The following is a 15572-nucleotide window of genomic DNA, read 5'->3' on the forward strand; positions in this document are numbered from 1 at the left end:
ATAATTTTGTTCCAGATTACACTAATTTATCTATTTCGTCTCACTACCTTATATTTCTCCAAAATTTGGAAGAATACAGTCGATTTAGTCCTGATTGCATCACCAAACAATAATCCATCACAAATTCTCATGATAGCTTTGACGCACCATTTGTTAGTAGCAACATCAAGTCAAAAAGATTGTTTCACTTGAACATGATACTTTGTTTGAAATCTTGTCATTTGTCAAAATTTTAGGACAAAATGGTGCAGAAATCCAAAATCAGAGCACTAATTAAATTACAAATAGAACATTGTGTAATAGACTGAATCATGCATTGGCTTTTCTTGTATACAATAATACAATCGTCAGATGCTCTCCTATATGTGTGACTTTTTAAAAAAGAACTAAAATAATAGTGCTACTATTTATGTCCTTTGTTAAGTGAGACTTTCATTTCGGTATAGAATATAAGTGTAGAGATTGAAAGTGTTGATTTTTCTTAAAAAGAAAATGACTCATTTATTTTGGAAAACTAAAAATGAACGGATTGAGGATGGTTTATTGAAGTATGATTAATATTGATTTTTAAATCCTAACTGGACCAGGACAAAGATAGGAGACATTGACAAGACATTTGTGTCGTGCACGTTAGCAATTATGGGATCTTATAAAATACACTTCGTAGCCTCCACTAAACACATATGGAAGCATCTTAATTTAATTTTAGTGTTTAAGTTAATATGAAACAATATTTATATTATTTGATGAATTTTTTTTATGGCTATTAGCTTCTCAACAGTGAGTGGAAATTAACTAACTTTATAGTTGATGAATTAATAGTATTGCTTAAAAACTATATAACTTTATAATAAGAGATTGTGCTATGTTTTAACTTGTAAATTACATTTAATCAAATTTATGCATATTTTCTCTGTTTGTTTTTTAACTTCTAAAAAGTAGTATCCGTATTAATGTAATTGACGTCAGAATCAAGCCGGCGAATCTTGTTCGATTGAAATGGGATGAATGAGCAGATTTGTTGTAAAGACAATATGCTAATTGACAATTAGGAAAAAAAGTTTATTCTATTTTATTATTTTTGCAATGTTTCTACAAGACGATGCATTATTTTTTTCACCTTGACCGCAGCTTCCTTATACTCTTAAGATTTATTATTTTTCGTAAAGGGTGCGGTGCAATTAATTTAATAAGGAGAGAGAAAATTTGATTACTTCTCTATGTTTGTTGGACGCCTTGGACCATGTGGTTGTTTATTACTCCCTCCGTCCCGGTCCCAAAGAAGATGACATGAAATTTTAGAAGGTGTTATTTTGTGTGTTAAGTGGTGAAAGAAAATATAATTTTATAATTAATGCGAGAGAAAACTTTTTTCAAAGGAGGAAATGTGACATCTTTTGTGGAACAAAATTAAAAGGAAAGTGTGATATCTACTATGGGACGGAGGGAGTATTATTTAACAAATATAAATAAATATATATATGGAAAAATATACTCTTTCAACTAATTTATTTTCTCACAACACCGAATCATGTGCCTGATTTTTCAACGATTTGTTTCTGTGTTTGTACACCATCGTTGTCATTACTCCTACTCCATATTATATCAATTTAACATTTATACCATGTTTCCTAAAGAGACCAAATTTAAATAAATAACACTAAAGTAGTGGAGTTTTTTATTTAAATTTTATTATGTGTACTTTGTAGAATAGGTGAATATATTTGATCCAATACTTGTGCACATTTCAATAAAATCTTCTTATAATCTACACGTATACTTTACAATTAATAGAATCGAATAAATTTGAATTTTTATAGTTGTAATGTTTTGAGAGATGGATCTTGTCAAAAGTTTCACAATTAATGTCATGCCATCACGTTTCTTCTCTACCATACCTTGCTTAATAATTAATGATAAAAAGAATAAAGAAAAGATAGAGAAATGCAACTGTTTTCTTGGACTCATTTAATTATTACAACTGGAAAAAGTTTCCACCTCATCCACAAGACGACATTTTCGGATTTTCTGTGTCTCCATTTTTTGTTGCAGACTGCTGCTTCCCTTAAAAGTTTTGATTTTTAATGATGGGAGTTTGACATATTCTTGAATTCAGCATTTTTCAGCAAAATCACCATGGATCAAGAAAGGAATTTTCTGGGTGTAGCTTTTGTTTGCAGAGATTCAGTTCAAGATTGCTGCAGTGGAATTTGACCTTTTGCAGGAATGGATTTCAAGAAAGAGAAAATGGTTAGGTAGGTTTTGTTTTCTTACACCACATTGAGAATTTCTGTTTTGTGTTGTGTGTGAACTTTATGTAGTGTTAAAATGTGGGCTAATTGTGAAGTCATGTTTTTAGGTTTCACAGTGAAGAAAAAAGGAATCTTGAAATGTTCTTGGAGAAAAATGAGGGTGAGAGCCTAGATAAGTCACTCCCTATGTTCAAGAATTCAGCCCATTTAAGGAAATGTGAAGACAAGATTCCAAAGTTTGGTAGGGCTAAGGTTTATCCAGAAGGGTCAAAGCCAGAGAAGAAAGCAGTTCTTGATCCAGGGAGTGAGATTGTGTTGAAATGGAACAGAGTTTTCTTGGTTTTCTGCATAATGGCTCTGTTTGTGGATCCCTTGTTTTTCTACTTGCCTTCTGTGGTGAATCAAGACAGTTCTTCATGTATGCATACAGACCTCAATTTGGGGATCATTGTGACATGTTTTAGGACAGTGGCAGATGCATTTTATATGTTACATGTGATTATGAAGTTTAGGATTGCTTATGTGTCTCCAAGCTCAAGGGTTTTTGGGAAAGGCGAACTTGTTATGGACCGGAATAAGATAGCCGTGAGGTACTTGAAGTCAGAATTCTTCATTGATTTCATTGCAGCATTGCCTCTTCCTCAGGTTAGTTTGGGAGTCCGTTGCAATGCTAAGTTTATTAGTTTATTAGTACATGTTTGTGTAGAGATTTAGCTTAAACGAACGAGATGATCTATGATACGAATGGTGAAATTAGGCAGTGCTGTTGGAATGATCTTCAATGAACTTTGAAGGGCTTGAGTAATTTTGTTGAATTTGCTGTTACTGATGTTAATGCCATTGCTGTTTTGCATGTTAATGTAGAGATTTAGCTTAAATGAACAAAACGATCTGTGATGCGAATGGTGAAATTAGGTAGTGCTGTTGAAAAAAATCTTGAATGAACTTTGAAGGGCCTTGAGTAATTTTGTAGAATTTGCTTTGATTGGCAGTTCTTTGCATGTTAAAGTCATTACTGTTTAACAAATTTATGTATAGATTTAGCTTAAAGAAACGAGGTGATCTATGACACGAATGATGAAATCAGGCAGTGTTGAAAAGATCTTAACTGAACTTTGAATTTTGCTTTTATCAGTAGTCCTTTGTTAAGGCCTTTACTGTTTTACATGTTTATGGAGAGATTTAGCTTAAAAAAACGAGATGATCTATGATACGAATAATGAAATATAGATGCAGCCAACTCAGGATGCTCGTGTAGTTTTTGCTCGAACGATACTCAAGAAACTATACGAATATCTTTGTTGTCTGGTTGTAAGTTATGCTAAATGTGGTAGCAAAGTCAGCCTTAACCTTCTCTGCTTGATATATGAATCTTTTTAGTTGTTCGTCATGATTTTCTATGGCGAAATTAGCTTAAAGGTCTTTGCTTCTCGTTTCTTCAGATTGTCATATGGTCCATATTACCAGCAATCAGAAGCTCCCACTCTGATCACACCAACAACGCCCTCGTACTCATCGTTTTGCTGCAATACATCCCCCGGTTGTATCTCATCTTCCCATTGAGTTCTGATATCATCAAAGCTAATGGACTCGTCACAAAGACCGCGTGGGCAGGCGCTGCTTACAATCTGGTGCTCTACATGTTAGCAAGCCACGTACGCCTAATTTTCTCCGAGTTGCATTCTAAATATTTTTTTTTGGCTTAAAATGATTTGATCATTTCCTCTTGTAGGTTCTAGGGGCTTCCTGGTACTTGCTATCGATCGAGAGACACGCAACATGTTTGAAATCTGCTTGCAGGGACGAGTTCAACGACATTGGCTGTTCGCTGAATTACCTTGACTGTGGCACACTGACCCACAGTGATAGAGGAATATGGGTAAACCGCACACAGGTGTTCAAGAAATGCAATCCTGATGACACCACCTATTTCAACCACGGGATATTTGGGAACGCCGTTGCAAACAGCGTTGTATCGACTGGATTTATCGAGAAGTACTTCTACTGTTTATGGTGGGGCTTACAAAACTTGAGGTATGATATGACTCATTTGTACATTTGAGGTGAAAATGAAATGTGTAAACTAGTTTGATTCATTATCACGAATTATGATGATGCCGTTGCTCTTGTTTTACGCGACAGCTCCTATGGACAGGCGTTGTCTACGAGCACGTTTATCGGAGATACTATGTTTGCCATAGTCATCGCCATCTTGGGGCTCGTTCTGTTTGCTCATTTGATTGGAAATATGCAGGTTATTCGAATCTTTGTATCGTATGAACTCTCGCTTCGGATATTTGCTTCTTTGATTAAAGAGTTATAACTAACAAAACAAAATGGCATTTTGAAAGTTTACAAATATGACCATGAAAAAGAAGCAATGTTTTTGATTATTCATATATGTCATTATCCAGACCTATTTGCAATCTATGACTGTGAGGCTTGAGGAGTGGAGGCTCAGGCGTCGAGACACCGAGGAATGGATGAGGCATCGTCAGCTCCCGGAGGCTCTGCAACAGCGTGTGAGACGCTTTATACAGTACAAATGGCTTACCACACGAGGAGTTGATGAAGAATCTATCCTAAATGCCTTGCCGATAGATCTCCGTCGTGATATCCAGCGACACCTCTGTCTAGACCTCGTTCGTCGTGTAAGATCTCCCACGATATCTTTTTTCCCATAGACTCCTTCCGTCCAAGTTAATTGAGATTCGAGACATTTCTTTTCGACACGTAGAATTGATTTTTGCCAAAATAGGAATATGAATCAGTTAACTTGGGAAGGAGGGAATGGATTCGTATGCTCGATGTTCATTGTGAAGTCTCACTAAGCTGAGTACACATCGTCTTCGATTTTCAGGTCCCGTTTTTCTCCCAGATGGATGATCAGCTTCTTGATGCCATCTGTGAGCGCCTCGTCTCGTCCCTGAGCACCCAGGGCACCTACATTGTCCGTGAGGGCGATCCCGTCTCGGAGATGATCTTCATCATCCGGGGGACGCTGGAGAGCTCGACCACGAACGGAGGCCGGACGGGATTCTTCAACTCGACAACCTTGAGGCCCGGCGACTTCTGCGGCGAGGAGCTTCTCGCATGGGCGCTGCTTCCTAGGTCGACCCTGAACTTCCCTTCCTCGACACGGACAGTGAGGGCACTCAACGAAGTCGAGGCGTTCGTGCTGAGAGCAGAGGACCTCAAGTTCGTCGCGAATCAGTTCAGACGTCTCCACAGTAAGAAACTGCAGCACACATTTAGGTACTACTCTCACCATTGGAGGACATGGGCAGCCTGCTTCATTCAGGCCGCGTGGCGTCGCTGCAAGAGGAGGAGGATGGAAAAAAGCCTCAGCATTAGCGAGTCGTTCTACTTCCCTCACGACGTGCAGTCATTGGATGAACATGAAGACGAGGAGGAAGAGGAAGAGGAAGAAGAGCACGAACAACAAGTAGCAGAGAATTCTTCTCAGGCGAAACAGAACCTCGGTGTCACCATACTAGCATCGAGATTTGCTGCCAACACGAAGAGGGGAGCGCAGAAGGTTAGGGATTTGGAAATGCATAAGCTGCAGAAGCCCGAAGAGCCGGATTTCTCAGCCGACGCTGAGGAGGACTAGCTTAGCTCGACTCTGGAACCAGACGCGCTGTTTTTACTCTGCGTGGGACCCGGGCGAGATGAGCTGGACGGAACTGTGTTAGGTATTCTTATGAAGTCTTCTTTATACATTGGATTGTTAGGCTACGAGTTTTGTATAGATTTCGTTGTGTATCAGTCAAATGAATCTGATATGTTGATTATTTTCAGCTGTGCATCAGTCAACTGAATCTGATATTGTTTCCCTTTTATTTTTAGCATATGAATTCTGTCAATTTTTTAAAATAAATACTCCATGTTATATGATATATACAGTTGAAAAACTTGAAAAATATGATTCTTTTTAGAAACAACAAAATAAAATGACACATCCTTGATTTCTTTTTAAAATTAGTCCCTTCATTTCATACCTTGCAAATTGCAATGTTTCCCCATCACCCAAACACGCTTTTCAACGTGTTTAAACCGGAAAGTCGCGTTTAGCTCATCGGGACATGCTCGTAATCCCAATTTTACATGTGAAAGTGAAACACGAGATGTAACACGAAACATCTGAGAAGGGAACTTGTGCTTTATGAATATGATTATGATTATTACAGTACAATCAAAGGCTTCAAAGATTTCTCCCTCTCTTTACACTATACGTAGCCTCTGCCATTTAGATCCTCATTCTTTTCAAAAAAATTTTTACTGAATAATTTAACAAGAATCTCATATGTCTGAAATGATTCATATCAAAAACATGCAAACAAGGCACCTTTTTGTTGAGCCGGCTCATTTACTACGCGTCTCCACATCAGGCATCTGCTTCGGGAGCTTGGACCACTTCTGATGGTATTTCGCTAGCGAGTACCAGACGCCGCCTGCAGTGTTGATCACAAGCCCGGTGACGTTCAAAGCATGAATCTGCACTCCTCCCAGCAGGAAAAAGCCTAGGGTCTGCTCAGAGAGGTAACAGCCAACATCTTAGTATATTTTCAAATGTGGAGTATTATTTTCAAGAAGAAAGTGTAAATTACCGTGGAACCAACACCCTTGAGGACACCGACTATGGTTGTAGTTAAAGCAGAATTGACAATTGTACACAAGAACATAGTGTAATTCAGTGCTATACCCATCACCAGGGAAAGAACAAGAAGAACCATAAATGCGAATGAGTTACTCTGCCCATCAAAAAAGATTTGATGTCAGATTAGGTAATCTGCTGTCGGCATCCAGACGACTATGGAATACTAGCGTATAATGATTGATAAAGGTTATTTCTAGCTTTGGCATTGCTGCCAAAGAAAATTTGATATGGTTTAATAGCTACCTTTGCAAATAGCATAACTAGAGAATTTGGGAATTCTCCGGTAGCAATGATAAGGAATAGAAGAAAGGGTAGTGACAAGACGCTGTTATAGAACATAATTTCAACTGAGGAAAGTCCATCCTCTGCACCTGACCTCTCTACCAAGATTAGGTACATTGTCTGCAGAATTTGTAGAAAGATATTATTACACAATTCCAAAATTTGTAAATAATAAAGCCGAATGGCAATGCATATTATCAGTTAATGGAGAAGTACGAAGCATACTTGGAAAAAGACAGAAATAAAGGCCATGCTATATCCAACAAGATCGAAGGAAAAATCACCAAGTGCTGCTATAAGAACACCAGCAGCAGTCAGAAGCACAGAGAGAGTAACCTGAAAATGATATGGAAAATGTTTGAAACTCAATTTATTAAAGAACGAATGGTGACTGTAACCAATTGTCGGCATCAAGCTAAATCTAATAAAAAAAGAAGATATAAACCTGAGTTGAAGGTCTCCCCTTTCCATAAAAGAACCCAGCTATAAGTACAGCGAGCGGTGTAAGCCTTTTAATGGCTATGTACATTGGAATATTTACGCCTTTCAGGCTTGCTAATGCAAAAGCCACATTCGCGTTGTAGAACAAGGATACTAGAAGAAGTTTTTTGGCAGTATCTACACTAAATCCTTTTGCTTTCGTGTATCCCAACACTCTCCCAAAGTGTATAAGCAAAGTTGTCACCAATTGCTAATAATACCTCACAAAATACAACAAGTCAATCAATACAAAAGGTGAAAGATGGAGATAAAGAAGAGAAAGCAAAGTCATATTCAATTTCAGTATACCTGAAACATAAGGAGAGTCATCGAGTCTGAATATTGCATGAGCACTGCTTTATTGATGAAAACCATTGCCATCGAAGAAACTCCATATGATAAGGCTGCAAATAAACTGCATCCAGTATTTGCACAAGTTCATTCATGAGATACAACCTCCACAATGCTCAGATAGTTAAGCCTAAACACGCATTTAATATGGAGGCGAACAAAACAAGTAAAATCACAAAATCTTTCAAAGCTCCAAATATATCAAACACTACATTATATTTGTACAACTGCAGCCGGCGCTATTTCAATCTCCAATATCATGCCAAGAGTGAAACTAATATGATTCCCATGGATAAAATGGCAAATTGTGAACCATGTCAAGGCTCCAAATCCACACGAACAGAACTCGATAAACGAAATTTCAAGGAATTTCAGACAATTAGTAATACACTAAACAGTAATAATTAGTATTTGCACAAGTTCATTCAAGGAATTTCATACAATTAGTATTCACTAACACACAATTGAGAGATTTCTGAGGCCAAACCAGTACATACAAATATAGCAGAGGCAATGAACAGAGTAAAATGTAAGCTGATTCAGACTCAAAATCGTTCCAACAATCATTCGATGCTTCCTTTTTTTATCAACACAAAAAAGGGGAAAGAATTAAAACTAACCTCAAATACGGAGTTGAATCTGGATTGAATTCCATATCCAGAAACAATTATTAAACCTCTATGTCGATTCAGTTCATTTACTTGCTAAAACACACACCTAAAACGGAACAATTAGAACAGATCAGAATTACAATTTGGCAATCACAGCTGATTTAAGATATTCCAATTCCCACCAATGGATAATCCAAAAAAAACTCATAATTCACCTTACCTTGAATCAAATCACGAAAAGATTGACCAAATATTCCAGATCGGTAGCTTAAATTGACGAATATATAGGGATGGGAGTTGTGAAAGCGAGAGTTTGAAGTAAAGGTGTGGGTATATAACAGTGCAAAGTGAAGTGGTGAAAATTCGTGAAAGGGAAAAAATAAATGAGGAAATGATAAAAAAAAATCGCCATGCATGTGAGCTGTAAAATATGGAGAAAAAGGAAATCAGGTGCGAGCATGGAGCTTTGGCAATTCACATTTTTAACTATTTTGGGAAAAGTTATACGAATAGTAAAAGAACCTTCTTTTACTTTTCGACCCTTTATTTTTTTTACTCTTTCTTGTGTCTGTTAAGTTTAGAAATTGTAGGTACATAATGTCCTTAAAATTAAAATTACTACTAGATTAAATTTATATATAAATTAGTTTAATATGAATGAAATAATATTGCGCATGTATTGACGCTGATTTGAAAATAATTAAGATTAATGCAGAGGGATTAGTGTAATTTATTTTAAATTAAGTAATGTTCATGAATTAGTACTCCTAAAATATCTAATGAATCGATATTTATTTCCTGTTCCAAAAAACACCGACAGTTTCAATTATAGCTTCAATATATTTATCAAAATTTATTAATAATTAATTGATGCACGTAACATAACTATTACGAGTAGTACTTTTAATTTTTGTGGAAAATCGAAAATGAGAAAACAAGACTATTGCTTGTGGAAAAACAAGACGATCCAAGATCAATGCACATAACTATTTGATATATAGGACTCAGTCTCAGCATCCAGATTAAAAAACTATCTACAAAATCTGCTATTACTAAGTGAAAACGTTATGCAATCTGTTATTCCCACATTTGTGTTATATTCAGCACAAACTCAAGCACTTACTCGTATTTGAAGCATCTGCCATTCTCAGATAATAACCGGTGGATCCTAGGCATCTTCCCGTTCGATACAGCGCCGCCTACCTTGAAAAGATCTTTTCGTCGTTTTCCACCAAGATCCGAGAGTGGCTTTATTAACTTCTTCTCAGAACTTAAACCAACTAATATCCCAGCTGCTTCTCTAGTTTCATCATCGCGGGGTACGAAGCTATATACGTCTGATTCTTTCTTTTCTTGCTTAACAATTTTATTCCACCGTTGTCTGCCAAGAGAACCAGAAGCAGAGATTTGATTCAACGTTGGCACAGAACTTTTTACTTCGCACTTTGAAGCCTCTCGCATGTATGTGCAATTAGCAGACTTCTCCTTTTGGATGTGAATAGTAGTAAACGACGAGATGCCATGTCTTCTGTCCTTCTCAAACGCGGAGTTCTTAGCAGCACTGAGATTTTGACACCGTGTTCCAGAAAGATCTTTTGTGGTATCATTTGTATTGCACCTCTTGACATCACGAACAGTGGAGGATCTAAAGAAGTCCAGTTTCAGAGGAAAATCTTCTTCTTTCGGAGAACTGTAGAAACTATGACTATTATGAAATCGAGTTGGAAAACGAGCATTACAGGGTGGTGCCATTACATCCTCTCCTGCATTTTCTGCACTTTTCACTAATGATATATGTACCCTGCTATCAGCCTCAGCTTCAGAACTGACGGGCTGTGTCGTTGACAAATCAACTGCTTGTATTTTCAAAATTTTGCTCTCTCCGGTAAGTGAACCAGCAGAAAGCAAACATGACGGGCGAGCGCAAATCCTGTGAGGATCATGTGCAGATACATGAATGGATATATACAATAACAATATCTACTTGTATGCAGAAAACCAGCATGCAGCAATACTTGAGCAATACATCCATAAAAGGGCAAAGCATTAGAATCAAGAACGTGCAAGCATGACTAGCCAATGCAGACCAGAAAAATTATTCTATTATATCGAAATTTGAAGCCCGCAAAACTTACAGCCACTTTTGTTTCTGAGAAACAGTGACATGTGTTGTGTAAAGAAAAAAGAGATAACATGGAGAAAAAAGATATAGCATGGAGGAGGCAACGATTCTAAATCACTAAATACCTGCTGTATAAGAGCATGTAGGCTTCCTGCGAAAGCACCTCATCCAAGCTCACGGAGGAAACCTGATAAGGATGAAAAGATTACGAACAATGCAAGCAAAATTAAGTGTAAACATGTCTGGTAATTTACTGGTATTACTATAATGTTATGTGAACAACGATCATTATGTCCATTGAACATTACTAGATTAACTAGCTTTTAGTAATTATACAAACTTTTGCAGGCTCTTTTAAAAACTAATAAGATTAACACTAACATAATCTTTTGAGAAATCATTGCCTCAGTTAGGGTTCAATACATATTTATAATTCATTCATCGCCACACTTTCATACTAACTACACTAGGATATCATAATTTAGTGTTGCCCACTCTCATTAACTAACATAAAATCAAATCAGCAAGCAATGGAGAGACTGAAATATGATGAGATTCAGTAAAATACATAACTATACATGACAACAAAATACTTCATGTGTTCAAGTCGAAGGTTGTATGATGCATGTATACATGGAGAAAAGACGGCGTTAGTACCTTATCATCATCAATCTTGTACCAATGCCCACCAAAATCCTTAACATAGCAGATGTAATGGCCAAATGTATGGTGTATTTCTACATGGACAATTACAGCATATAGCTTGTAAATATCATTCCCATCTTCCGATTCATTCATGTAAGAACGAAGATCCAGCTTCTCTGGGAAAGTAACCCTCTTGTTAAGTTTCTGATCAAAACAATTAAGACACTCTGTTATGAAAGAAAGGGAACGGAGTTGCCAAAACAAATCTCCAAAATTCACTGCAGACAGATATTTGAGGAAAACTTTGATTACACATTGGGGTTTGGAAACTCAAAGGGCATAGAGGTGCAGACCTGAAATCTTTTCAAGGCAATTGTAAGAATGTTGGGTGCCTGTCGAATAGAAAGGTACTTCCGTGCCATGACATAAGCATTGCAACTGCACAGACAACTCATATGATTGATCAAAGAAGCATAAAATAATAAAAATCCTTTATACATAGCAAATGTAATGGCAAAAGAGTAGTGGTATTGAATCTATCTCGACTTTCCACAGTAGTGCAATTGAATCTATTAGGAATATTAGTATCCCACATCGTGGTGTGACATAGTCTAGCTTAGTCTCTTGTACTATGTTGAGTAGTGAAATACACCTACTACTCTTCTCTACTATGTCTATATACTTCTCCACACACGTCTATATTTTATTGTTCTACAGAATCTATCTAGACTTTCTGCATTAGTGCAAATAGTAGTGCAATTGAATCTATATAAATGTACAAATACTGCAGGAACACTTACCTATCACATTTATACATATTATCTCCTTGTAGCCACTCTTCGGCAGTGAATTGATCCAAACAGTCCTCCAAAGACTCAGCACACCCATGAACTTCAACAGTTAAATCCATCATGTGATCAAATCGGTTCGATATTTTATTGCACTTGCTGCATATAACCTGAAGGGAAAAATGAAAAATAAACAAGATGGAGAGTTGCAAAAGGGAGATATAGCTAAAGAAAATTATAGCCATATAACTATCCAGTGCTACTCATACTATACCTAATGTGCAGTACTTGACAACAATCATCCATATGTAAACACTCCAGATATGTAATATCTCACTAATACAAGATTGAGCTGGGTATGCTTTATCTATGCAATGCAAACTACACAGCTGAACACGATTGAACTGTGCAGGCTACCTGAGACTGAAGGCAACCTCCGAATATATGTTGAACAAAGCTAGTCTCTTGATATCTGGGAGGAGCAGTCTTTTCTCCGCCAAATTCATCGAGGAAAACAGATTGCATTTTATCAATTGCAAACCTGGCGATACAAATTCAATTGGAATCAGTAATTGTATACCAGAAAAATAAAACCACATAGCAAATATGTCCCTGAAATTGTATATCAGGTGAAAACAAAAGGTCCACAAAAAAAAACAATAAATAATAAATACTGATAATGACCTCATGAACTCATGGGCATCCTCCTGCTGCCCACGCTCAAGATTACCACCAATACTATTCAATCTTGAAAGAATGTGTATGGGAATGAATGCAGTATGACACCAGCTAGCACTTTCCACGTGAGTTTGAAGATCACACAGGAAGCACCATTTATCCATCCGACCTGGTAACAGAAGGAGTGGCAGATAGTACAACAATATATACGGAAGTACAAACATGAGTTATAGAATTCTGTATGATGGACTCAACCAGGGTGATATGATCAAGTCAAATTACATACATTTTAGCTTGTGTCCTTTTTCCAAGAAGTAGGCAGCAAGTGGACGAGTGTATGTAAGACACTGAAGAACCACATTAGCAAAGCAGCTGCAGAGAAGCAAGACAGATTAAACAGGCTGTCATACTGCAGATGAACAAGAAATGAAGTGTTGAATAAAAACATTACTTACCTGTTTCCGCCATTTATAAGTCCGCAAGGAGGATAACCTGGTTTCTCCCAATTGAAAAGTTGTATGAATTCTTCATATGGGAACAAGATCTGAAAATCAAGGACAAAGCAACGTTAGAATCATAACTCACTGTCACTGGTAATTAGTAGGTAAAATAGAATTCTAGTACCTCATTTGACTGCTTGTTAATCTCTGAACTTCGAACTCCAGAAAGTTGTGAAACCTCCCTTCCTGTCAATGCAGATGGCAATTTTGTACTAGCACACTTTTCCCCGCGCTCAATGTGAGAAAATCGACAATTTGCAGAGCTGTAATTTCAAATGCATAGTGAATGATAGCCATGTAGTAGGAGCTTTACTAGGAAGTAGAAACCCACTGACGCATCTTGCCTATTAAAATTATTGAGTTATGGGGGATAAAACACGCAAGTGCGCACACATTCTGATATGTTGACTTGATACTCTCCAAGTCACATAGTCCAAGAGGTTTCACATTTATTAGCACACTAATTGAAGTATGACCATAGGACCTATCATTAGCCTGGATAGGTTTGACTTATCCAAAACAAACCATGACCTCCACATTATGAACTCCCCATACTATATTATTATTGTTTATCACTAGATCAACAATCGGTGTGTCACCACAATTCTATCATCAACTCATATACTGTAAAAGAGGACGAGTCAGTGTTATTATATAATCCTACCACACTAATACATGGATCCCAACATAAATATTTAATGCATAACGTGCATAGGAGATACGTCGTAGACAATGAAGAACAGCTCAATCACAATTTGTAACAGTCACTTATTTCTTTCCGATTACTTTGTCCTACAGCATACATTTTCCAAAAGATTCTAAGTAGTACTACTTAGAAAGGAAAATTCAACTAGCAGTGTATGCAGGATGCAATCCAAATAACACAATCTCATCACATTAATCCACATTCAGCTCTACATCTTACGCAAAACATACCTAAGCACCAACGCAGGTGCTGATAACCTAAAACGATCAACCTAAGCACAAACAACTGAATCGGAAAGTAGCTCCAAATTAATTACATAATGAGATTCTATGATAAATTGAATTGCGCATAAATGAGTAACCACGTGCTATACCAGGAGCAATCAAAAGCATTTGCGCCTCCGCCGACTGCCGCCTCTATCCCTCCATCACCGCAATCCGGTGAAAAACCTATACTGGAGGCGGCTGCCAAAACCATAGACGAAGTGCTTCGAACGAAATCGAAAAACCCTACCACCATCGCCGTCGCTGTATCCGCCGCAGCAGACGCCGTGAGTTGCAGCAACCGATCGAATCCTATCGCCGATGCATCTACAGCTTATGATTTCATCCTACTATCATACATGGAAATTTCGTTCCAATCAATAATGCGTACAATTAAAGCTTACAGCTCCTGATGTGAATAATCTTAATAATTTTTTGGGGAATCAAAATAGGTGGAATTCTGGGTTTTCCGTTTGTGATGGATTTTTATGAAGTTTCCTCTATATATGTGTGTAAATTGGCGGTTAATTCAGCAGCAATTGGATTTCCGATTTCTCGTAGAATTTCTTCAGCTATAAGAATTAGAAAAACATAAAAATATTATACTCTATATAGGAATATATGATATTGAATGTTGATTTAAGGATTGGGCTCTGAATGTGAGCTCACTTTGAAACAATAACAACATAAAGCCCAAATAATATGGGCTTTCGATAACAGTATATCTTTATTTTTTATTAATCTACATTGTAGTAGTAGTAATTACTACTGTGAATCTACATATTTTTAGATTATTTTTTATGAAATTCACTATAAAATAAAAAGAATTAATAATATTTTATTATGTTTTTAGATTTAAATTTTGTAAAATAAAATTTAAACATTAAGTTTTAAGTATTGATAAATTATGAAAATAGAATAATAAAACAGTAATTCAAATTTTGCCTCAAAATAATTTTAGTGAGAAAATACGGGAAAATAGTCCTGATTTTTAATGAAATCGTTTGAAAATTAATTCAAATTATTTTAATGTATATTTACTAAAATAGCTGTGTACCAAGCCATATACAATGTGATTTCATAGTTTTGCTGTAAATTAAATGATTGGGGAAAATGTAGCACTGCAAAATAATAAAGTGATTTATCTGTGAATTTATATAATAAAGTCGATTTTGTTTATTTATTTATTTTAGAATAGTTACAAAAGCAAAAATATCTTAGCATTGTGTCAGTG

The 15572-nt window shown here is 36.6% G+C and overlaps 3 protein-coding genes across 3 annotated transcripts; 1 reads left to right on the plus strand and 2 right to left on the minus strand.

The window, feature by feature from the left end:
- Window positions 1-1920: 1920 nt before the first annotated feature.
- Window positions 1921-6128, plus strand: LOC121811161 (probable cyclic nucleotide-gated ion channel 14). The gene is made up of 7 exons (XM_042211960.1): window positions 1921-2255; window positions 2360-2897; window positions 3695-3907; window positions 3985-4286; window positions 4395-4506; window positions 4667-4903; window positions 5113-6128. The coding sequence occupies exons 1-7, from the start codon at window positions 2227-2229 to the stop codon at window positions 5863-5865; spliced, it is 2184 nt and encodes a 727-aa protein (XP_042067894.1). The 5' UTR covers window positions 1921-2226; the 3' UTR covers window positions 5866-6128.
- A 268-nt stretch (window positions 6129-6396) lies between these two features.
- Window positions 6397-9022, minus strand: LOC121742182 (UDP-galactose/UDP-glucose transporter 7-like). Its single transcript, XM_042135244.1, has 8 exons — window positions 8857-9022; window positions 8646-8742; window positions 7984-8089; window positions 7640-7885; window positions 7420-7530; window positions 7156-7314; window positions 6863-7006; window positions 6397-6782 (listed from the first exon to the last, which is right to left on the minus strand). The coding sequence occupies exons 2-8, from the start codon at window positions 8678-8680 to the stop codon at window positions 6618-6620; spliced, it is 966 nt and encodes a 321-aa protein (XP_041991178.1). The 5' UTR covers window positions 8681-8742; window positions 8857-9022; the 3' UTR covers window positions 6397-6617.
- A 584-nt stretch (window positions 9023-9606) lies between these two features.
- Window positions 9607-14910, minus strand: LOC121742181 (ubiquitin carboxyl-terminal hydrolase 18-like). Its single transcript, XM_042135243.1, has 11 exons — window positions 14449-14910; window positions 13494-13632; window positions 13325-13413; window positions 13156-13241; window positions 12876-13038; window positions 12609-12732; window positions 12204-12361; window positions 11757-11841; window positions 11416-11607; window positions 10884-10945; window positions 9607-10566 (listed from the first exon to the last, which is right to left on the minus strand). Exons 1-11 carry the CDS (start codon window positions 14592-14594, stop codon window positions 9756-9758), a joined length of 2055 nt encoding a protein of 684 aa, XP_041991177.1. The 5' UTR covers window positions 14595-14910; the 3' UTR covers window positions 9607-9755.
- Window positions 14911-15572: the final 662 nt, after the last annotated feature.

This window comes from Salvia splendens, chromosome 7 (assembly GCF_004379255.2).
Source record: "Salvia splendens isolate huo1 chromosome 7, SspV2, whole genome shotgun sequence".
Lineage (NCBI taxonomy): Eukaryota > Viridiplantae > Streptophyta > Magnoliopsida > Lamiales > Lamiaceae > Salvia > Salvia splendens.

Excerpts from the sequence above, each read along its gene's own strand:
- LOC121742181 (XM_042135243.1), bottom strand. The coding sequence starts at position 14,594 with ATGGTGGTAGGGTTTTTCGATTTCGTTCGAAGCACTTCGTCTATGGTT. Across the intron at positions 13,039-13,155 it reads AAAAGGACACAAGCTAAAAT|GTCGGATGGATAAATGGTGC; the intron begins GTATGTAATTTG and ends TTCTGTTACCAG. Across the intron at positions 10,946-11,415 it reads ACAAGATTGATGATGATAAG|GTTTCCTCCGTGAGCTTGGA; the intron begins GTACTAACGCCG and ends CATCCTTATCAG.
- LOC121742182 (XM_042135244.1), bottom strand. The coding sequence starts at position 8,680 with ATGGAATTCAATCCAGATTCAACTCCGTATTTGAG. Across the intron at positions 7,886-7,983 it reads TGACTCTCCTTATGTTTCAG|CAATTGGTGACAACTTTGCT; the intron begins GTATACTGAAAT and ends AGGTATTATTAG. Across the intron at positions 7,315-7,419 it reads TTATTTCTGTCTTTTTCCAA|ACAATGTACCTAATCTTGGT; the intron begins GTATGCTTCGTA and ends CAAATTCTGCAG.
- LOC121811161 (XM_042211960.1), top strand. The coding sequence starts at position 2,227 with ATGGATTTCAAGAAAGAGAAAATGGTTAG. Across the intron at positions 3,908-3,984 it reads TCTACATGTTAGCAAGCCAC|GTTCTAGGGGCTTCCTGGTA; the intron begins GTACGCCTAATT and ends TTCCTCTTGTAG. Across the intron at positions 4,507-4,666 it reads ATTTGATTGGAAATATGCAG|ACCTATTTGCAATCTATGAC; the intron begins GTTATTCGAATC and ends GTCATTATCCAG.